Consider the following 23,139-nt stretch of genomic DNA (forward strand, 5'->3'; position numbering starts at 1 on the left):
GGTAGATCCACCAGATCTGGTGATCAAGAGGGGCCTTTCAAGTCAATTTTGACTTCTGGCAACTGGCTGGACTATTTCCTGATGGTTTTTTTGGGCAAGGTTTTTCAGAAGTAGTTTGACATTACCTTCTTCCTGAGACAGAGAGGAAGTGACTGGCCCAAGATCACCCAGCTGGTTTTGTGCCTAAAGCAGGACTAGAACTCACAATTTCCTGGAGTCGAGTTGCAACTTTATGCCTTTTAATAAAATGTATTAGTTAAAAAAAATGGATTACCCAATTCCTTCTGGTTCCATCCTTCCTCCAGTAGACTGAAAATAACTTTCATAAATTAAATAATAAGGTCATATTACAACATAATGCTGATAGGATTGTTGAAATCAGGACCCAAATCATATCACAAAAGACAAAACTCTTTAAATATTTAACCATTTTTATTTCAGGTTTGCCACTGACACACAAATAGCAGAAAACTGAGATATAGTATACATGGTATACACCAAGCACCCAGTACCATAGGCATTTCCATCCTTTTGCTGTATATTTGGCAAAAGAACTATTTAAAAACCCACATACAATTAAAAGCCCTTCTCTCCCCAATATCACCAGAACCCAAAAAAAAAAAAGGACTTTAGTGCTGTATAGTTTACAAGACTCAACTGTTGTGGAAGTGAAAAGTTTAAGGCAAGCCTCAGAGAAACACGATAGGCCAATCCATGAATAAGGGGGTAGGAGAAATATTTAAAAACATCCAATCACATTCGTTCTCAGGGAATCAACATTCCACTTGAGTGTTTAATCTGTATTTGCATTACAGATGTATTATAGGATATTCTCTCCTATGTTTATATTTAAGATATTCTGAAACTCTTTTGGCAGGTCTAAGACTCTTCAATCCCAGATTCCAAATTTCAGAATTCAATGGAATGGAATGTCCCAAAGGTTCTTTTTTCAAAAGGCAACTGGACTTTGTTTTTTTCCTTCAGGACGTTTTACTGCTCATCCAAGCAGCTTCTTCAGTTCAAGTCAGAATTGAAGAAGCTTCTTGGATGAGAACAGTGGTGGGATTCAGCCAGTTTGCACTGGTTCAGTAGAACTGGTAGCTAAATTTTGTTGAGTTTGGAGAACTGGCTGAACCCATGCTGCTTCTGGAAGTCCATTCTAGGCTTTGGAGGCCTGGAGGAGGTCTCCCAGGACTAAAACGGCCCACCGGAAGTGTGTGGATGTCACTTCTGGAAGTCTGTTCTAGGTCTCAGCGGCCTGGTGGAGGCCTCCCAGGCCTAGAACAGCCCACAGAAAGTGCATGGATGTCACTTCTGGAAGTCCATTCTAGGCCTCAGAGGCCCAGGCCTGCATCCACGCAGACAACCGGATGTTCAGGTATTTGAATCCCATCACTGGATGAGAAGCAAAACGTCTTCAAGGAAAAAACAAAGTCCAGTTGCCTTTTAAAAAAAGCACCTTTGGGACAACCATGACCTGGATGACTGAGAATTACCATAGACAATGGAATGTAACAACAACTCATCTTAACCCAGGAAAATAGATACCTACATTTTTGCTAGATGAGTAACAAGGGCACATTTTTGACATTGACACATTTATCAATTTAAAGAAAGAAACGAGATCACTCTGCAAACAATAATTACATCATAATTCAGGTGTATACTAAGCAGGGTATGTGTGTGCAGAAATCATTAACCATTTGAACCTCCCCCCCAGATATGCACACATCTGCAAAGCTTTTGGGACAAGGAAAGACAAAACAGTTGAGTTGATGGACAGAAGAAACCTAAATTAGTTGAACAGCTGTTTTTTCTCCCCAAGGAAATGTAGCTGTTTGTATCGAGAACTGTAACTTCTTACTGACATTTCCCGTTATCTTTGCCAAACTACAATTCCTAGGATTCTTAAAAGAGTTCACATACACACAAACACAGATACGCACACCATATTTATAGGAGGAAGACGGTCGCCTTCCACTGTCTGTCATTTGCTTTCCTTAGAGACGTAGATATTGTACACCATAGAATTAAATGGATTTAGTCATTCCCTTTCTCTAAATAATGGGAGTGATGGGTTTCATAATGTCTCTTTACCCTACCGACTCCGGAATTGTTTAGAGAAAGCTTTGGCAGGATAATAAAAATTAAAATGGACAAAAGCTTGTGGTGTAATCAGAACCAGAAACTGACCTGACAATAAGTATGAATTTTTATGAGCTGGCAGGAGCCACTGCATCTCTCTGGAAGATTAGTTTGGCCTTAGCATCATTGACGTTGTTCTTTAGCATCTGAGCCTCAGAACAGCCATGCTGGAACAAGTCCACCACCCAACTGGTTGAACAGCCTCATGTTCCCATAAATATTCAGTGACTCATGCTTCCTTTGAACGTGGAAATGTGTCATAACCAGCATGACACATAGAGACAGACCATGATTGATTATTCCCCATGAGCCAATGAAAAACCAAGTAATGGTGACCAAGACCAGCTGCAAACTTGACAAGTGACATCTAAATCAAAAAAGCTCCAAAACGGGTTCTAAAGCCAACCTATTACACAAGCTAACTTTCCTATTTAGCGACATTTCCAAAAGATACTATTTTCTGAGAATTTCTCATCTCTAGAGACACACTGGAATTATTAACATTCTCAAGGACATATCCATACCAAAACACATATATTATTTTTTTATTATTCCGGGTTAGCTGTCAAAAGAAACTGGCGGAAAAAAACAAGAGCAATGAACTCAAGTCTGCACCAATAACAATCTTGCTCAAGTACATGCCACAGCCCTTTTTTGGAGTAAAATCAGATAGTTAACTTTTTTAAAAAAGTAGCTGAATTCACTCTGAAAATGATAATTAAATTGATAAACTTCTTAAATGTAACAGGGTTATTTTCAATATGAACATTTTCACATAAAAGTGTGTGTAGGAAGCATGAGAAACTTCTGGTTTTGGACTCAACAGATTGATTTTAGAATCCTTCAGAACTTTATTACCTAAATTCTATACAAAGGTCTAGAAATAACAGCAGTCAAGCACCTTGGAATTACAGTACCACTAAAGAAGAAGGACAACAAAAACAATTATGTCCAGTCCAGAAATTTACCATTCTACACACTACCTTGTTGACCAATGAATCTTCATAATTCTTCTTCCTACCATTTCAAGGTCAGGAAAAGCCCACCCATAAGAGGTTTAATTCTGCTCTGTAAAAAAAAATCTATTGGTTTCTATGGAGCCATTTCAACAGGCTTGGATATGGCCTTGTAGAACATAAGCCCCAGTTATCTTTGCTAATGGTTTTGTGAATATAAAAAAAAAACTCTTAAAAAACTTGTAAACATTCTTGGAGGAGAGAGAGAGAGAGAGGAATGGTCCTATTTTTTTGTAAATAGAAATCCTATTCAAAAATAGAACAAAGTAACTCATATCTGAAGCACCATTTCAAAAACCCTAATTCCTCTCTTTGCTACATGCAGCTGAAAAGAAGCCCATGCTTATTTTTGGAGAAGGCATGAAACATCTGGAGGAGGAGGAGTGAATTTAAAGACCTAGAAACTCTAGAACAGTGGTGGCGAGCCTACGGCATGCGTACCAGAGGCAGCACTCAGAACCCTCTCTGTGGGCACACGTGCTGTTGCCCCAGCCCCACCTCCCCTCTTGGCCCCCTCCTCACCAGCAGCCCCCCCAGAAGAGAGTTGCCCCCAAGCGTGGCCCATGTGGAGCAATGCAACCATGGACATGGCAGCCAAGCAGCGGGGACAAGACTCTGCCCACGCAGTTGATGCTGCAGGGCATGGGCAGAGGGCATGGCTGCCATGGCACTGCTGGGCTACCTGGATGATCTGTGGTGGGCCATGGAGGCAGTGGGTGGCCCTGCGGGTGGGGCGGGGTCCAGGCAGGGTGGGGGCAGGGGCAGTTTTGGGGCACTCGATCTCTAAAAGCTTTGCCATCGCTGCTCTAGGATAACTTGTCTCTCACCAAGATACACATTTGAGCCCAAAGAAGGTTTTTGCTTTTATTTCTACTCCAGACTTCAAAGTGTACATTTTGGGGGCAAGGGATGCTCATTACTATTATAGAATCAACAGATATCAGACCCAACTTCTGCAGCCAAAGGAAGTGGAAAAACAAGCAGTGATGGGTGGTAGCCATCAAGAATCAGGCTTCAGTTGAAATAAATCCAGGACCCAAACATTAAGAGATGAAGGATCTGCTTTGATTAACTGGTGAAATGAAAACTCCCTAAAGCCAAAGTTCTACCCTCCTAGGACTTGTTAATACTATCTGATACTCCATTATGGTGAGTTTCTCCTGCAGGTTTCATAGGGCATCTGCAGCTCAAATCTCCTGTGCATTTTACCCCAGAATTTAAACCCTCTTGGAAGGCATGAACAGCACCTGTAAAAGAACGATCACTGACACAAAAACATAGACACTTCTGTTCTCTTTCACACAATATTATGGAAATTGGACTGTCTTCCAGAGCATTGTCAACAGCTGCTTCACCTGCAGACAGCAAGAATGGCATGTTGTTTGCCTGTTAATTTGTTCTTAGACTGCCAAAGGCTTTTACAATAATTGCCAAAAGAAATTCCAGCAGCTGCCTAAGAATATTTATTGTCCAGCATCCCCAAAGAAAGATGTAGAGACTGCATCCCAAACCAACAAACCCTAATATTACAAAATCAAGAACCTTGACTCTGGATAGCATCTGCCTTCACATATCATTTGTCCTATCCTGCTTTGCCCTAGGATGAACTTTAGGACTGCATTCCCACCTGGTCTATCTTATGGGAAGATACGGACCAAATACTACTCTTTAGGGTATCTATAATATGCAGGAATATTCTGCATTTCATGAGATGGGGACTATATTTTTTTACATACCCCCATCTTTCAGGTAGTAAAACAACAGCTATTTCAATAATTCAATTTTAATTTATAGAATTTATATAGAAAACATTAAGGTGCAATATCACCATAATAAGTTTTCAGTGCAGGACAGCAGAGGATGCCTCTGTATTACAGATAAGATTGTTGTTCAATCTAACAGAATAACAGAGTTGAAAGGGACCTTGGAGGTCTTCTAGTCTAACCCCCTGCTCATGCAGGAAGCCCTATACCATTTCAGACAAATGGTTGTCCAATCTTTTCTTAAAAACCTCCAGTATTGGATCATCCACAACTTCTGGAGGCCAGTCATTCCACCGATTAATTGTTCTGTCAGGAAATTTCTCCTTAGTTTTAGGTTAGTTCTCTCCTTGATTAGTTGAGCATTACTTACAACTATATTTTCTCCCTCACTTTCTCTTCATGTTCAAATAGTCCAGAAAAATCATCCTGGGAGCATGACGCTCAACAGCTTTTCACTTTTTCATGCACAGAATAAAGCTAGCCTGGCCTAAATCCAAAACACTGCAGATGAACAAAAGTTCAGGTGTTCACAGGTATCTTGCAAACTTATTATGGATTGGAGACACAAAACAGTGACATTGGAAGAGACATGTGGGCTTAAATAACAAAAGCAAGAAGAAAAGGAAGAAAGATGAATTCCTGTTCACTAAGGAACAGGAAAATAAGATGCAGCTCCACCTTAGCCAACGTAGTAGATCTCTTGGAATGAATCATGAGAAGTGGGCAAAGCCAACACTTCAGAGGCAATTTGGTCCAGCACCGTTAAATGTATATTGCTCATAAATGTTAATTGATAGCTACCAATCAGTGGCTGGTTATTAGTCCTGCACAAAACCCCAAGTGTATCTAGAGACCTGCAATTCCATCAGAGCTAGGATGTCATTTTCTTGGGGGTACGTCTTACAAATACTTTTGTTCCAGGTTCAATGGTGCTTCCTTATGGTCCACTATAACTCTAGGAGTTGAAGGAGGTGGGTAGTCCTAAGAGTCCCTTTTAAGTTTTATTTTTATTTTTGAAGGGATTTAGAGCCAGGGCTCTAAGGAATCATCTTTCTTGTCTTTGGTCCATTTCAAGATAGTGCTGCCTTTCAGTTCTGGCCTTGCCTCCTCCTTCAGGGCCTCAGAATGCATGGCTGAATTGTGATAACTTCTAGGAGGTTTGGGCAACTTCGAGGTAGTTGTTTACTTCTGCTTTACTACTAAGTGACTGGATGGTCAAAACCTCTATCAAGCCCCCTTCTTATTGGTATTCTTCTCTTCTCTTAGAATGTTCTTGGTCAAAATGCACTATGGACCAGACCCCCTTTGATTCAGTTGGATCCCATTCCCTCCCCCCAGAGGCTATGTTTACACTTTCAGCCACTTGTTCAGAAAGTAGCACATTTGGCTTTGGTCAATTGTGGAGACAGCCGGGTCAGCAAGGTCTCAGGGTGCAAAAGTCTAACTCCTGTGGTTTCTTCCTGAGGTTGCAGCGTTCACGGGGCAGCAGTATGCCACCTCGTCCTGTGCATCTCAGTATGCGCCTTTTAAACCCCCTGCCACAAGTTTTGGAGCACGAGGACCACGGTGATGCCTCCCATGTTGGGCAAGGATCTCCACATATCCTGATATCAATAGGCCTCTGAGTGGCGTCACAAGAGGAGGCCAACTGGCCAAGGGCGTCACGACACAGCACCATGCGTTTCTGCAGACCGTTGCCACAAGTGACTGAACAGTCTTCCCAGTTGGTGGTGGCCCATTTGTAAGCGGGGCGTTTGTAATCCAGCTGACCCAGCTCCAGGCGGTTGGACAGGCTGAGAATACTGTTGTTGAGGACTGGAGGACGCTTCCCATCTTTACGGTGGTAGGAAGACTTGTCCTCTTTGCTTTCTTTGGGCAAGTAGAAGGAGTAGCGTACTCGAGGTGGTGTCATCTTCCCAACTGATAGCACTTCCACTGTCAGGGGTTCCTGGATGGGCATAAAGGCTTGGAGGCTTTCCACTGCTGTACCTGTTCCACTATAGCGAATCACGCTGCCCTTGACTATTAAGTCCTTTTCCACCGGGGAGACAATGAAATGTCCATTCAGAAGATATTTGCCATGCCCATTCTTCAGGGCCAAGTAATTGTCATCACTAATCAGACCCTTGTAGCCTCTCTGACGGATGTCAATGCTGGAAGCACCAGCTGGGAGGAGCACCACAAAGTTGTAGCCATGCCTGGAAGAAAGACAAAAGGTAGAAGAAAGGCAAAACATTAATATGAGTTAGCAAAGTCACCTAAGAGATGCCTGACTTGGGTTGGCTAGAAACAAGGGTTGCAAAGGTAAGACAACGATGCAGAGCAGGTGAATTCATGCAGTGTCCCTATACGGGACCACAAATTTCAGCTGATTTAATAGAATTAAACATGCAGAATGGATTTTGAGCTACAGCTCCTGTAAGTTCCAGCACTGTGGACAGTATTGGGGATTTTTTTAGACTGTTAACAGAGTAGGTTTCTGCCCTAAACACAATGTGCTCATTTTCCCCAAATGTCCTATTTGTTCTCTCAGAAAGGGATGGCATGAACGTAGCCCATTAATTTATGATTCAGTATATTGGAAAGACCAAGAAGAGGATTGATTCAGTCATTCAGTTAATCATCTGATATGGATCTAGCAAAATATTGCCTTGTGCTGAATCAAGTCATTGGTCTACCTAAATCCATTCAGTTTTTAAGCTGGCCTTTGGGTGACTCTACCCAAATTCACTCACATAGGTTTGGTGAACAAGCCTGAAACTTTCTTGCAGCTTTTGTTGTCTCCTCCACACACGCCACACTTGTCGAATTTCGTTTTGGAACCAAGTTTCCCATCGCACCCAGCTTTGATACATTTTCCCTGGACGCATAGCGAGCTAGAGTCTGGAGAACATGGTGTACCATCCACCACCTGGAAATCAGAAGGATAAGAATAGCACCCAGTGCTGCTTTAGTAAAATCTAGAGATGGCTGGAATGTTGACCTGTATCCATTTGATTTGGAAACAAGTAATCATCTGCCATCCCTGCCCGTGGTCCTAGCAAAGAAAATGTTATCCTTTGCTCTGTTCATAGAAGCTGGTTGCACCACTTTTCATTAGGACTTCTGTCGTGTGGTTGAATGTTCCACAGTGCTATGTATGACAAATACCTGTTCATGAATCTTGATTTTTAAAAAAAATATTACTGAGATCCTGGGCACTATCTGGATACGAACAGGTATGAAGATTCAAAACCACCAAAATGATTCTGAGTAGCATACTAGCTGTTCTGCAACAAGGTAGTCCTTGACTTACAACCAGTGACTTAATGACCATTCAAAGTTATGATGAATCCCTCTCCCCCCCAAAAAAGCTACTTATAACCTATTTTCATGGCCACAAACACCCTGAGTCAAATGATCACATTATGGGCACTTGGAAAACGGATCACCTTTACAGCCATTTGCCATGTCCTACAGACACATGAAAGTTGCAATTTGCAACTTTTTTGCCAGTTTCCAGTGCTTACTTCCAGTTTCTAGCAAAATATACCCACTTTGGAAAATTGAGCTGCTTAACAACTATGGTGTTCACTTAACAGCCATAGTGTTTGCTTAACAAACACTGAAAAAAATGTGGGGGGAAAAATCAGGTCTGGTCACAACTGCAACAACTTATGACTGTAATTCCAGGCTCATTTATGGTCGTAAGTCAAGGACTACTTTTTTGTCACAGTGTCCTCCATGGCTCCCATTAGAAACCAAGGGTCTTTGTGCATAGAAGCAAGCAACATGGGATTGCAAACATTACACAAATAATTGTGGACAGAAGTGTTGTATTAGCACTGAGTATGTTTGCAGGCATCTGTCAACATTTTGTTTAGATAATTATGGGACTTATATGTTTCCAAGAAAATCTAAATACCTTTAATTAATCACCCTTCAACAAACATCCCTTTACAATTTCTCTTTTTTCTCTAAATTGAACATCCTAAATACATTCCTTTCATTTTAAAATATCCAGTGCAAGTCCTTCTTTTTTTCAGCCATATCGCCTTTGTCCTGTGCTGCCATCCAACTTTAGCAACAACAACAACAACAAAAGAATTTTAAAAAAACCAACTTACCTTTGGGGCTAAGACATAAAAGTAGCCAGTTCCATTGGCTCGACAGATGAGCTTGCATTTATCCCGGGGTGACACCCCAGAATATTTGGGGACCCAGGAGACAATGGCGGTGAGTCGGTTCGTGCTATGGTTGTAGCCATTGAAAGCCTCACATTGTTCTTCCCGAAAACTCTTTCCTGGAACTATGAAAAATCAGTTTCAGAAATGATTTTAGGAGCTGATCCCTACCATCACAAATAGAGGGAACATCTAGTGCAGTGGTGGCGAACCTATGGCACGCGTGCCAGAGGCGGCACTCAGAGCCCTCTCTGTGGGCAATGCACGCCATCACCCCAGCCCCGTCTCCTCCCGTGGCACCCTGCTGACCAGCATCCTCCCCAGAGGAGAGTCTCCCCCAGGTGCGGCCCGCACAAAGCAACGCAGCCAAGGACATGGCAGCCGGGCAGCGGGGACAAGACTCTGTCCTCGTGCCCTGTCGCACGCAGATGATGCTGCGGGGCATAGGCAGAGGTCATAGCCGCCATGGCACTGCAGGGCCATCTGCGTGATCCGCTGCAGCGGGCTGTGGAGGCAGTGGGTGGCCCTCCGGGTAGACAGGCGGGAGTGGGGAGTGGAGTGGGGGGGGCAGAGCATGGGGGCTGAGTGGGAGTGGAGCAGGGATGAGTGGGGCGCATGGCAGTTTTTGGGTACTCAGTCTTTATTAAAAGGTTCGCCATCACTGATCTAGTGAATCTTCAGACAACATTGCACATAGTTATAAATATTGTATTTTAACATGAGCAGAGAAGGAAATCCAACAGAGTTGAACATTTTCTCCCCATAATGCCCAGATTTTTATCCTGCTTTTATTTTTCTAAATAACTCAAGGCGGTGATCATACCTAGTACCTCCTGCATCCTCAAATGCCTAATACCCACAACATGCCTAATACCTAACCCAGGGGTAGGCAACCTTGGCTCTTTTATGACTCGTGGACTTCTAATTCCATGAGTCATAAAAGAGCCAAGGTTGCCTACCCCTGACCTAACCTAATATCTCTTTCCTCCTCCTATTTTCCCCATAACAACAACCCTGTGTGGTGAGTTGGGCTGAGAGGGAGTAACTGGCACAAAGTCACCCAGCAGTTTTCATGCCTTAAGGTGGAACTAGAACTCACAGTCTCTTGGCAATTGGCTAAAAGTCACCCAGCTGGCTTTCTTTCCTAAGGTGGGACTAGAATTCACCATCTCCTGGTGATTGGCCAAAAGTCACCCAATCAACTTTCATGCTTACAGTGAGACTAAAATTCTTGTCTCCTGAAGATTGGCTAAAAGTCACCCAGTGGCTTTCTTTCCTAAGGTGGGACTAGAACTCTCCATCTCCTGGTAATTGGCCCAAGTCACCCAGTCAGCTCTTGGTGATTGGCCAAAAGTCACCCAATCAACTTGTATGTTTAAGGTGGGACTAAAACTCTTGTCTCCTGAAGATTGGCTAAAAGTCACACAGTAGCTTTCTTTTCTAAGGTGGAACTAGAGCTCACAAGCTCCTGGTTTCTAGTCTGATGCCTTAACTACTGGACCAAAACCTAGTCTAGTCCTGTTATCCCCTCCAAAAGAATTGATCAGCCATCATGACAGGTGCTGCAGTTGGCACCTTCATTAAATCTCACCTGAAGCAAAGCAGGGATCCAAACTGCAGGAACGATATTTAACTCGAACCCCTTCACAGTACTTCCCTTCATTGGCTGGAGCCGGATTGTTGCATTGACGTTTAGCCAGCTGGACTCCTCCACCACATGTCCGTGAACATGTTCCATAAGGTGCCCACTTCCCCCAGTTTCCATCCACCTGTCAGGCCATAAGACATTGAGCAGATATGAAACCCACAAGGATGCCATCCCTATTTTTTCTCAAGGAATACAACACTTTAGCTAGCTAGTGCCATGAAGTACGTGCACAATGCTTTTTCAGCATTTTTAATAATCAGCAGATTAGGAATTGCTTTTATCCCTAGCGTTTCAAAAGAGCTGACTCATTGTGGAAACTAACAAGCAATTAAATCAACTGCTTGTGCAGATCTCTGCGATTTTCTTAAGTGGATTAAACTAAACCATAACAAAGCAAATCAGCAATGATTCAGGAGACTATGAGTACAACTATCCAAATCCATGTGGACTACAATGGTTAATTTAGATGCTTCCAAAACTCTCAATTCTGGATAATTCATGCCTGAATCGAATTATGTTGGATTGCCTACTTAGCATACTCTTTTTCTGTTTGTTTGTTTGTTTGTTTGTTTGTTTGCGTGTGCATCTGTGGCCTGAACTAAACTTTTGTGAACATCAGCCTTTGGGCTGCTCTCCATGGAAAGAGCCATCAGTACTCACCCGGTACTTACTGATGTTATGCCTCTCCACACAGGAACCTTTCATGCAGAACTTCCCTTCTCCACAGCTGGTGCCATCAGCCCAAGGGAAGTGACGGGTCTGGCACATGATGTGGCCACGAGCCTTTCCGGTGCACCAAAGCTTGGTGCAGTATTGCATGTACGGGCAAGGCTTGGAGCCAATGCCAAAGGCCAGCTCACACTGCTGGTTGAGATTATAGCTGGAACCGGGAAGTTCTTGAGGCAAAGAGATCGGCTTGGTGGGTTGGTCCAAAAGGCAATCACCTGGAGAAGACAGAGGGCTACAATGGGAGATCATCCCAAAGGAACCGTCCCTAGCAATAGCACGTACACTTATATACCACTTCATAGTGCTTTACAGCCCTCTCTAAACGGGTTAAAGAGTCAGCATATATTGCCCCCAACAATCTGGGTCTTCATTTTGCCGACCTTGGAAGGATGGAAGGCTGAGTCAACCTTGAGCTGGTCAGGATCGAACTCCTGGCAGTGGGCAGAGTCAGCCTACAATACTGTATTGTAACCCACTGCACCTCTATGGCTCTGTAGCATCAGGATTATTTCTCTTGCTTTGTTACCAATACTAATCACAGTGGTGATAGAGGTGAAAATTCAGTGGTCAGGATTTACATTTTTAAACTGTGAACTGATTTGGATATTTAGGTTGGAGGTTGGTACAGAAATCTGATATAAATCACATTTTTTTTTAAAAAAAGTTTCAAACAAGGATGAGTACAGTTGATCTGCTGCCATATAGTTCCAGATCCTTCTAAAATGGGTATTCCAAGTTAGATTCAGCCTTAGCATTTCTAATGATTTACAGCTTTCTGAGTGTAAATTGTTTAGTAAAAGTAGAGGAGTGTGCCAAAACAGCTTGATCGGGTGATTATTCTATTTTTCTAGACAGCTGGTTTTAAGAATCTCCAACACCCTCCAGGTTTACCTTCTCTAAGGGCTCAGTTTTTATACACTCCTAAGAGCAGATTCAAATAAACATCTTGATAGCATAAGAGCAAACGTTAAGAATGTGCAGAACCTATCTGAGACGCTAACAAAAAAATTGGTGAAAGGTTTGGCTTCCCTTTCTCCAAAAAGATTTCTTTCTTTCTCTCTCTCTCTTTAAATTAAAAGAAAAATCATAACATTTCAGTGACATTCATTAGCAAAATGAATTTTCAAATTAAAGGAAAATTCTTTAATAATTCCAAACCTGGCTTTAATAAAGTCACGGTCTAATATTGTGTTTGCATTACAATATTGAGTCTAAATCAACTAGATTTTAAGGAGGTTTGCCTACTTTTGACTTAACAGTGCCTTGTGTTCTATAATCCATAGTTTATGGCTTTGTAAAGCTCCATTGTGGCTTATTCAACAAATCATTGTTAAACAAAACCCAGCTTAATACAGGACATGAAGCCAATTTGAAAAGTAATGGACTCCAACAGAAGATCCATTACTGATAAAGAAAGGATAATATCTAGATCATATCATGACTACAGTGATTGCTCATGTTTTTGTGGGTCTTGGCTTTAGGATATGCAGAATCCCACAGATAAATTCTGTTTGTTTAACTGAGTTTGCTGGATGCTTTACATAAAAGTAAACTCCAAGATTTGTCTTGAAATACCACGTTTATGAAGTCAGCATACTATGAGTCCCTCGGGAGAAGGGCGGGGTATAAATTAAAGTAATAATAATAATAATAATAATAGAGGTGAACTCCACAGGATAGCCTTTGTCACAATTACTTTGGCTGAGACTCATTGCCACCAAGAAGGACCACCAGCTCAGATCATTATAATATACATGCAAAAATCAGCAGTGACTAACCACAAGAATTTACTATTCCAAAGTTTAAGCTTTCATCAAGGTGAGAAAAGTTGGCTTCTGGAGCAAATACTTCAATTGAACCACTTCCCTTTCTCTTAAGGACATCATTTCGCCACTACTCTTCTGACTTCTCCACCTAAATTTTGGTGACAAAGGTGTCTTCCAGCCCGTTTCTAGACAAACATCCCTAATCCGTAACCCCCATCTCTCTTTCATGGATCTACCTCCTGTCCCCTTCTCACCATGTCCGCTGTCCAGGAAGTCAGTGATGATAGCCGTGCTACAAGGTGACCATGGGTTAATACGATCAATTTGGATGAGAGTGGGGGACATCATGTGGTTAGTCTTCAGTTTACCAAAGACTTCTTCACAAGCCTTCACGTTGTCATGGGGCATGTTGAACACATGTCCTAGAAAGAGAGAGTTATGGTTTGAAAATTGCAGCCAGCATTCTGGTACTTCCCGAGGGATAGAATTAGTAATGAATAGAAGTATCTGTTAGTTTCTCCTTCCAACATACTGTTTCCTCTTACTGAAACCTTACTTTATGTAAAACGGGAGGCGGTAAAGAGTGAACTTGAGTCCTTCTAATTCAAGAACAGTGCTTGTGTTTATAATCATGGTTAATTTGGTTATTGATTAAACCATTTTTTAATATGAACAACTTGCCAGATTTAACCCATTCATATATATATATTGGAAGGAGTCATCAAGGGCTTTAAAAAAAATTCTTTTCTGCTGTCCAGGCAACAGTAGGGATACGAGATATCAAAGCTGTTGGACTTGGCATGGTCTGGAGGTTTTACAAAGGTTTAATTTGTGTCGTCCACCTCCTCTTTGCTTTTTCTTCCTTAATCCATGAAAGAAGTGACCTCTGTTGCACACAGCTTTGCAAGGGCCTGCAGCAAAACTGTTGTACTCTACATTCCCTTTCCTAGATCCACAAACATCTTCCTTCTCATGTTCTAATCAGGTTGTCCCTCAAAGGCCAATAAATTTACAACAGATGCAGAGTGCAATTGCTGCCAGCAAGACCTGCAAGCCAGCAGTTTTCTTTGCCAAGACTCACACCATTTACTATGTATGCAGATACTTGTCGTTTCAAAAGACTTGAGGGGGAAAAATGAGAAACAAGGGAGGAGAAGAGAAAAAGAGAATTCCTTATTCAAGCTCATAACTACTCTGGGTGGAACATCTGAAAGCTGATCACAGACATACTGGAACTAGTGGAAGAACATCTAGTTAAACTAGGTCAGAAATAAATTAACTCTATTTGTTTAATGTAATTTCAGAATATTAAATGCCTTCCTGCTAGATTAACTGGTAAATTATCTCACCCAGCATTTTGCTCCTCACTGAGCTGACCAGTTGCCTTTGGAACCCTTTTTTTTTTTCTTGTGTTTTTCCGCAAGTGCAGGGTCTGCTTTTTTCAGATCAACTGAGAGTTGATCCATTGGGGATTGGAAATGATGGGAATTGACCAATTGGCTTGTTTTCTGAGCCTGACAATATGGGCTAAAAGTGAGTGACTGAACCAAATTCACCCAACCTGGTTTCATTCCTAAAGTGAGACTAGAACTCAAAGTGTCCTGTGATTGGCCCAATGTCATCCAGCTGTCTTTCATGCTTAAGGTGGGACTAGAACTCACAGTCTCCTGATGATTGGCCCAAAGTCATCCAGCTGTCTTTCATGCCTAAAGTGGAACTAAAACTCAAAGTCTCCTGTGATTGGCCCAAAGTCATCCAGCTGTCTTTCATGCCTAAGGTGGGACTAGAACTCACAGTTTCCTGGGATTGGTCTGTGGTCCACGGTTGGACACCCCTGGTTTAGAGAGAGGACAATCAAAAATGTCTTCACAATTTTTGGTTGGCTTTATTCAGACATTACATGATACCTGTCACTCACTGTGACAGTTGACTACGTGAAGAGATACATGACAATGCAGCTGAATTTAATCCAGCATGGATCACCAACCCTGAAAGGAACCACCAAAAGGCAGCAAAGGGCCTTGAGCTAGCCTATCCCAGCCAGAAACCATTTCTAATTTTAGGAGCTATTTTGAATCGGAATAATTTACTCCTCTAAACCCCAAATCCTCTTCCTGCTTTCTAAATGAGAACCAAGCCATTTGGTTGTCACTTCAGGAGACACTCTGGCGCTCTGGATCGAGGTGTGTATCTAACGTATCCCAGCAATTACATATTATTTCAGGATCTCTAAAGCCTGGGAACAGAACAGCCAGCAACAAGGAGCCCTCCGCTTGGGATTCCTTCTCTTTCGAACAGCTGTTCTCCAGCAGTTCCAACTGAGCCTTGTCGTTGCACAGGGAATAAAATTGCAGGCTTGTTGCTCTCTTTTTCCTCCACAAACATATATACACATTCATTTACAAGGCTGAGTTTCCCACAAAACTATTCTTAAACTTTTGCTATTATCAAGACTTCCTGAATTCAGTACTGGGATTTATTTTAAACGTCAAGCTTCTTTCTCTAATTAGAGAGAGAATTCTTCTGTTAAAAATGGATTCAATCCACATTTCCTTGGCAAAATCTGTTTGGCAGGTGTCAACCACAGTATGGTGTGGGCTCTGCCTCTCAGCTGTGGCCTTGGTTAAGTGACCACTTCCAAAGTCACTGGCTGAGGGATTGAAACTTCTGGCCAAGAATGGCTTGCCAAACATCGGAAGGAGAGCATGCAAAACCAGGCAGATGCAAAGCACAAGCTGTAAATGATTGGCTGCTTCTGGATTTAAGAGGCTAAATTGGCTGACTTGGAACCCTCTTCTGGAGATCTGTGCCCTCACAATTCCTAATCTCCCATTTCTTCCTTTTCTAACTATAGATGACCACCACCACAAAAGTCATACAACTGAAATGCCACAATTAGAGTTGGGTTACAGGGCTGGTATCTGTCAAAGTTCTGGCTGATGATCCCAACGAAGTAAGCACACCTGAGACATCACGATCTCTAATGCAAAACTTTATTGAGCACAGCATACCGGCACTAATGAATGGTAAACCAGCTCTGACAATATGGCGCCACAAAGATAGTTAAAAGAGTAAATCCTCCCCATCCCTCTCTGACACTTCAAGTCACATTGTCCAATTAATCTTCAGACTGTTGTTATGAGAAAAAACATAACATCTCTTTTGCGACCTTGCTTCCCAGCAGATAGAAACCACCTGTGCATTCCATACATTCCCCTCCCTCCTCGGAAGTCTTGGCAAGCTAGAAGTGGCATGGCTGTCCTAGTGCAAGCAATCTTCATAGCTTGACAGTATCTCAGAAAGAAAAGGTAGGAGGACCACAAGAAGGATCCCTACAGGAATATATTTTTTTAGTCTTTGGAATCTTCAGGAGTTTCAGGTTTTTTTTCTTAGTATTTATTCTTACCCCACCTTTATTCTTTTTATAAATAACGCAAGGTGGTGGACATACCTAATACTCCTTCCTCCTCCTATTTTTCACACAATAACAACCCTGTAATTAGGGTTGGACTGTGAAAGAGTGATTGGCTCAAAATCATCCATCCAGCTTTCAGACTTAAGGTGGATTAGAATATACAGTTTCCTGAAGATTAGCCCAAACTCACCCAGACGTCATTCATGCCTAAGGTGGGACTAGAACTCACACTCTCCTGGTGATTGGCCTAAAATCATCCAGCCATCTTTCATGCCTAAGGTGGGACTAAGAAATCACAGGCTCCTAGTGATTGGCCCAAAGTCACCCAACCAGCTTTAGATGTTCTTCTAAGTCTTCTCTCTCATCTTTCTCTCCTTTTTGGAAGCCGTTCCTTACCTAGCTCGTGAGCTGTAGTAAAAGCAGAAGGAAGACCATCATCCTCAATGACGGAGCAACTGCGTTTGGGATCACACATGGTGCCGACATCCGCCATTCCCAGGGTGTCACAAGTGGTAGCACCACACAAATCCTGCCAAGAACAAGAAACTATCCTTTAATCTCAACAGTTTGTTTTTCATAATTTAAAATGTTATATATACACAATGCTTCCCAAATATCATTTGCTTGGATTGATTTCAGCTTCAAAGGCAGACTTTTAAAGCAGTTCTATCTATTTTATTCATTTACAAAGCAGCTGATAACAGGAATACTAATGAAGAACATCTCCAGATTCAATCCTATAGACACCTATCTATGAATAAAGCTTGCTAAATGCAATGCAACTTAATTTTAAATAGGTTTTGTTTCTTTGCTCATTCACAGTGATCTTCTGACCTTTCATCCAAAAAGCCTCCAAGAGAAACTTACAATCAATACAAGAAGCCCATCTACAAATAGGTAGGCTGTCCTTTGTTAGAGATCTTCAAGTAGTTGCTGAAAATCACAGAGAAACTTTTATTCTGGATATCTAAACTGAACAAGGGTTTGATTCATTGAGTTATGGGATACTTCCAACTCATCAGATTATGCTCAGCTTTAGAAGCACCAAATTACTGAACTGTTACCCTGAAGAACTGCAATTAACCATGGCTGACTTCTAGATATTTGTCAGCACAGAGCTCCAGGTGATAAGAGGAAGCTGGAAGTCACCATCATCCCATATTTGAAAGTCTAAGTAGAAAAAGAGATGAATGCTTTCTGCTTGGTACTCAAAATGTGGGCCATTTCTTTAGTTCACCAAACAATACAGCTAGGTTCAGACTAATTACCTAATGTGCTTCATATCTTCCATGGGAGGCTGGTTCTAGCACATTCTATTTCTTATTTCCCTGTTCCTTCTTCCTTCTTGTTGCTTTTAAGGGTGGATTTACTATCCATGAGATGGTCATGTGATCACCCTCATATTTTGAATATTTGTACTTCAGCTGTACCGTCCACAAGCCAAATCCAGCTGAGATCTACTGGGTAAGCCAAGTCTTGTTGAGAATTATTAGAGCTTAGTCATAGACAGCTGTCAAAGAACCAGCCAATGACCAAGAACCAGAGATGAGTGCTGAGGGGCTGAAGGCAGAATTCAGAACTAAGATAGATGAATTGAGAAGTCATGCCAGGAAATAAACTATCATTGCCAAGCTATGTTGTCCCAGCCTGTTTAGGATGCCCTCCTTGTTCTTTATAACAGAACAACAAAGTTAGAAGGAACCTTGGAAGACTTCTAGCCACCTGTCTGAAATGGTATAGGATCTCCCGCTTGAACAGAGGGTTGGACTAGAAGAACTCCAAGATCCTTGCATCTATTCTATTCCATTCCATTCTATTCTATTCTATTCTATTCTATTCCAACCCCCTGGTCAAGCCAGAGACCTTATAGCATTTTAGACAAATGGTTGTCCAGTCCCTTCTTAAAAGTCTCCAGTGATGGAGCAACCATACCTTCTGGAGGCAAGCTGTTCCACTGGTTGATTGTTTTCCCTGTCAGGAAATTCCTCCTTAGTTCTAGGCTGCTTCTCTCCTAGACTAGTTTCCATCCATTGCTTCTTGTTCCCACTTCAGATGCTTTGAAGAGCAGGTTGACCCATTCTTCTTTGTGGCAGCCCTTCAAGTATTGGAACACTACTATCATGTCACCCCCTAGTCCTTCTTTTTTCTATACTAGACATGCCCAATTCCAGCAACTGTTCTTCATATGTTTTAGCCTGCAGCCTCCTAATCATCTTTGTCACTTATTCTTTGCACTTTTTCCAGAATCTCAACATCTTTTTTATATTGTGGTGACCAAAACTGGATGCAGTATTCCAAGAGTGGTCTTAGCAAGGTATTATAAAGCAATAGTATCATTTCACGAGAAGTTATCTTTCCTTTCACAACAAGTTTCTTTCCAAGAGACTCAGGAATATACCCAGTACCTCAAACAGCTTACTCTCTAGGGAGGTATGCCTATGTAAAGTGATGGTCGCTCATTGTAGCTGCAGCAATTCCTGAAAGATGATATATTAGTTCTAAGAAGGGAGAATAATGGAACAGACAGATACGTCATTAATTTAGCTCCATGTCAACTGGAGCATATAAAAATAGGCATATTGCTGGAAGGCAAAAATAAAAAAAATCCACCTTCTTTATTTCAGCCATGTCATGCAATCAATTAGAAAAGGCAGTTGTGCTTGGAATGGTCAGTGGTAAAAGAAAATGAGGCTGTCAAAATCACAGCGGCTAGACTCTATCAAAACTGACACCAGCCAGAACATAGAACAACTGAAAGAAGCTGTACAAAATAGGAAAATGTAGAGAGAGCTGGTCCTTAGAATCCCCAGGAATGGACATGACTGAATGGATAGCATCATTGTCAACAAGAGTGCTTTCAGCGCCAACGCTCAAATGTGAATGCAATCAAAAATAATTTCATCCATTATCCAGAAACAAACCCAGCTTTGTTTTGAACCCATTTGCATCACAGTTGCCTGACCCTCAGCCAAAGACTAAACTAGCTAAGAATTCTAGGAGTTGTAATGCCAACACTATCCAGAGGACATCAAGTTGGCAACACACTGATATGTCTCCTTGCTTATAGCAGTAGCACTTAGATTATATACCACTCCATAGTGCTTTACAGCCCTCTCTGGGCAGTTTACAGAGTCAGCGTATTGCCCCCAACAATCTGGGTTCTCATTTTACTGACCTTGGAAGGATGGAAGGCTGAGTTAACCTTGAGCCCCATCACAATCAAACTCCAGGCTGTGGGCAGAATTTGCCTGCAATACCGCATTCTAACCATTGTGCCACCAGGTCTCCTTAGGGCAAAATTCATGCTTTACAGCTGCTCTTAAAACTTCTCAGATCTAGATCTAGTAATGCTATGGATGAAGCACACTAAATGGCAACCTATTAATGTTGGGATTAGGTGGCCCTGTGAAAAAATGCTCATAAATACGGGTTTCTGACAAGCTTGACAAACTGACAAAGGGGTGGGGGGAAACCTTCCCTAGTAAAGAATACTAGGAGAAAAGTCATGAGCAATGCAGTATGAAGTCATGAGAAGAAACTGAGAACATAGTTAAAGAATTAAGCAAGGGATAAAAATTTCACCGTACCAGAAAAAAGAAATAAGGCAAGTTAACTTTCAATGCTCAAAAAGCTTTTCTTAGTAAAGACTGTTCTTCCACCAATTAACAAGGTCATGTGGGTCAAACTTTTGGCTCTCATTGAGAATGATGCTCTTTGGTGTTCCTTGAATGTGATGCCAATAATTCAGCTAAGATCATTCAAGGGGAACAAAAATCATTTCCCCAGCTGGAAACCTGAAGATTAGCTACATTTTTTTACATGTTCTAGATATGAAAGCTTCATGCCATGACGGGCATAGCTGGAACAGATTAAATCAACCACCCCCTTACCCACCATCAGTCAGAACATAGGGGAACCTTGCCACATCCCATTCTTACTGCTGCTGGGATCCAGGATTGACATCATGTCCCAAAGAGGTCAATTCACAATCTGGAGCAAAGACAGCATTGTTATGTTCTTATTACAAATTGCTTCCATATCCTCTTGTTCAAAAGCAACAAGGAATAGCTCCAGGCTGTATCCTGCAAGACTTGAGACACATGTTGGGAAGAAAAGATACTTCTAAGCCCTGGGAAATTAGAAAATAGGGAAAAAAGAAACTCAAAACAACTCCACCTTGATTGAGTTAGATATAGGTTGCACTAGGGAGAAGCTTTGATAGACTTACAAATCATGTTACAAGAGCCTGCCTAAAATAGAGGCCAAGATTCCTAGCCCCTTCCTGTTTCTTCAACTTGATTCTCTTGAAAGGCTGACAATATTTGATCTCTATCAATCTCAGCAATCTAGCAAAGAAATCCCAAAGGTGCTTTTTCACGAGGCAACTGAACTTTCTTGTTTTTCTCTGACGATGTTTTGCAGCTCTGACTAGATGGTGGGGAATGGAAGGGTTTATATTCCTTGCAGACTGCTGGTTATTTGCATTCTTTTAGAGAGTCGTTGAAGCCACTTGGAGATTTAACGGTGTCCTCAGGGTCACCTGAGTAGTGCAAATGTGTGTGGAGCTTTCTTGGTTGCAGGATGTTTCCTGCCCTGTGTCCCTTCACTGTTGAAGACAAGCCTTCCACTCCCCACCATCTAGTCAGAGCTAAAGAAGCTTCTTGGTTGAGAAGTGAAATGTCTTCAAAGAAAAACAAGGAAGTCCAGTTGCCTCCTGAAAAAGCACCTTTGGGACAATCGTAACCTGGATGACTGAGAATCTCCATAAACATCTAGCAAAGGAATCTACAGAGACTAGACTTGGACTACAGGAGACACAGGGCGAAATGGCCATAATGTCCATAATTGTGAAAAGAATTAAGATTGCACAGTCAGGATGTCTGTAAAACAATCAGCAAGAAGGTCTAGACATGGTGTGATCATCACCAAACCATTCAAGATAAAACTGATCCACAAAAGTCAAAGTGAAATAGCACAAGGGTTATGTGCTAAAGATTTCTTAAGTGCTATTTCTGATCCTTCTCGGTATAATGAGGAAAAAATGCTTTTTCTCAAAGGAGAAGAGTATTTTGGTGAAATATTTATCGGCATAGGAATCCTGAAAATGACGTTAGGCAGCTAAGCGAGATGCTTGAGATCAGTTATTTTTTGGTACTATTCCAACAATCTTCCATCTTCCCAGTTGTCCATACTTCAGTTCAATCCCAAGGGAAGCCATCATCAGTTTGCAGCCATAAAGTAAATTTGGACACATCATTACAAAAAAAAAAAATCTGAAAGAAATATTAAAGCATCCTGAGAATGAGAAAGGAAAAAAAACAGGAAGCTGGGGAAGAAAAAAACTGGACAGATTTTGTAAAGGAATTGACTACATGAAGCATTAACATCATCAATCAGCTACATTTTCTGCCAAAATAGGTTCACGATTGACATCCCACTGACTAAGAGACCTCTTTCACGTTTCCTGCAAGAGGCGAATAAATCAACCCCCAGTGGAATTATGTCTAAAAATGTAGCCAGAATTGCTCTGTGCACCTTTGCTTCCTTCCTCTTCTCAATGGTCATCTCAAAAATGCCATCAACAGGGAAATGGAGGCAGGTTTACATCATCTTTACAAAAGACACATCTTCTAGCCAGCACAATCCTTTGTGGTGGATGTAAATCAACAGAGCAGATGATCTGGCGTTCAGTTTTGGGAAAAAAAATTAAATTAAAAAGAGGAAGCTAACCTGTCTGAGAAGCCAAAAAACATTTTCTCCTAGGCAACTACTGATCCTTAACAGGAAGCTAGCCGTATCACTCCTCGCATGGGGAAATCAGATGGAGAGAGTCTTTGAGTTTTAAGCCAACATCCGGATAAAAAGGAATCAGTTGAACAGGATTGAAAGTTCCCAGTTTGGGATAGATCAAGAGGTTTTAAAAAAAAAAAAAAAAAAGAATGTATGCTATTGTGTATTCTACATTACAGCTAGATGACAAATGGCTCAAAGTTCACAATGTAAATTGTTTCTTTATTTACCCTGACTCCAACAGACTCATTCATTCATTTATGTCATCAGTGGGTGTTGCAAAGGATTGCAACCAACAATATCATCAAGGATAAACCTAAACAAAATAATTAAAAGAGATCTCTCGGTGAGTCATCCAGCCTCCTGACCCGCAGGCCTTGGGACAGCTTTGAAACATTTAAAATTCATAAAGCAATCATAGAAGATGATTAGGCCCTGCAATTGGACCTTTATATTGTGCCTTAAACATCAACATTCTAAGGAAAAGTTTGAGCTTGACAACTTTCCCAAGCCCAGTAGATGATGATGATGATGATGATGATGATGATGATGATGATGATGCAGGGACCTTGGAGGTCATCTATTCCAACCCCCTGCTCAGGCAAGAAACCCTATACCATTTCAGACAATGGCTGTCCAATCTCTTCTTAAAGACTTCCAGTGTTGGAGTATTCACAGCTTCTGGAGGCAGGTTGTTCCACTGA

At 41.7% G+C, this 23,139-nt stretch overlaps 1 protein-coding gene and 1 long non-coding RNA gene across 2 annotated transcripts in view; both read right to left on the minus strand.

Annotated features, from left to right (window-relative positions):
• Positions 1 to 413: 413 nt before the first annotated feature.
• LOC114922697 lies at positions 414 to 1,930 on the minus strand. Its single transcript, XR_003810463.1, has 2 exons — positions 1,460 to 1,930; positions 414 to 960 (listed from the first exon to the last, which is right to left on the minus strand). It is a non-coding gene; the product is annotated as an uncharacterized LOC114922697 (long non-coding RNA).
• Positions 1,931 to 6,042: 4,112 nt separating this feature from the next.
• The window catches only part of ADAMTS15 (ADAM metallopeptidase with thrombospondin type 1 motif 15), a 35,979-nt gene continuing 18,882 nt past the window's right edge, over positions 6,043 to 23,139 (minus strand). The window contains exons 2-8 of the mRNA XM_015818037.1: positions 17,042 to 17,174; positions 13,485 to 13,652; positions 11,396 to 11,679; positions 10,679 to 10,856; positions 9,031 to 9,212; positions 7,660 to 7,835; positions 6,043 to 7,122 (exon numbers count right to left, since the gene is read on the minus strand). Of these exons, the coding sequence (XP_015673523.1) occupies positions 6,339 to 7,122; positions 7,660 to 7,835; positions 9,031 to 9,212; positions 10,679 to 10,856; positions 11,396 to 11,679; positions 13,485 to 13,652; positions 17,042 to 17,174 (1,905 nt within the window). The 3' untranslated portion in view covers positions 6,043 to 6,338. The remainder of the gene's footprint in view (positions 7,123 to 7,659; positions 7,836 to 9,030; positions 9,213 to 10,678; positions 10,857 to 11,395; positions 11,680 to 13,484; positions 13,653 to 17,041; positions 17,175 to 23,139) is intronic.

This window comes from Protobothrops mucrosquamatus, unplaced genomic scaffold (assembly GCF_001527695.2).
Source record: "Protobothrops mucrosquamatus isolate PMUCROS unplaced genomic scaffold, P.Mucros_1.0 scaffold668, whole genome shotgun sequence".
NCBI lineage: Eukaryota > Metazoa > Chordata > Lepidosauria > Squamata > Viperidae > Protobothrops > Protobothrops mucrosquamatus.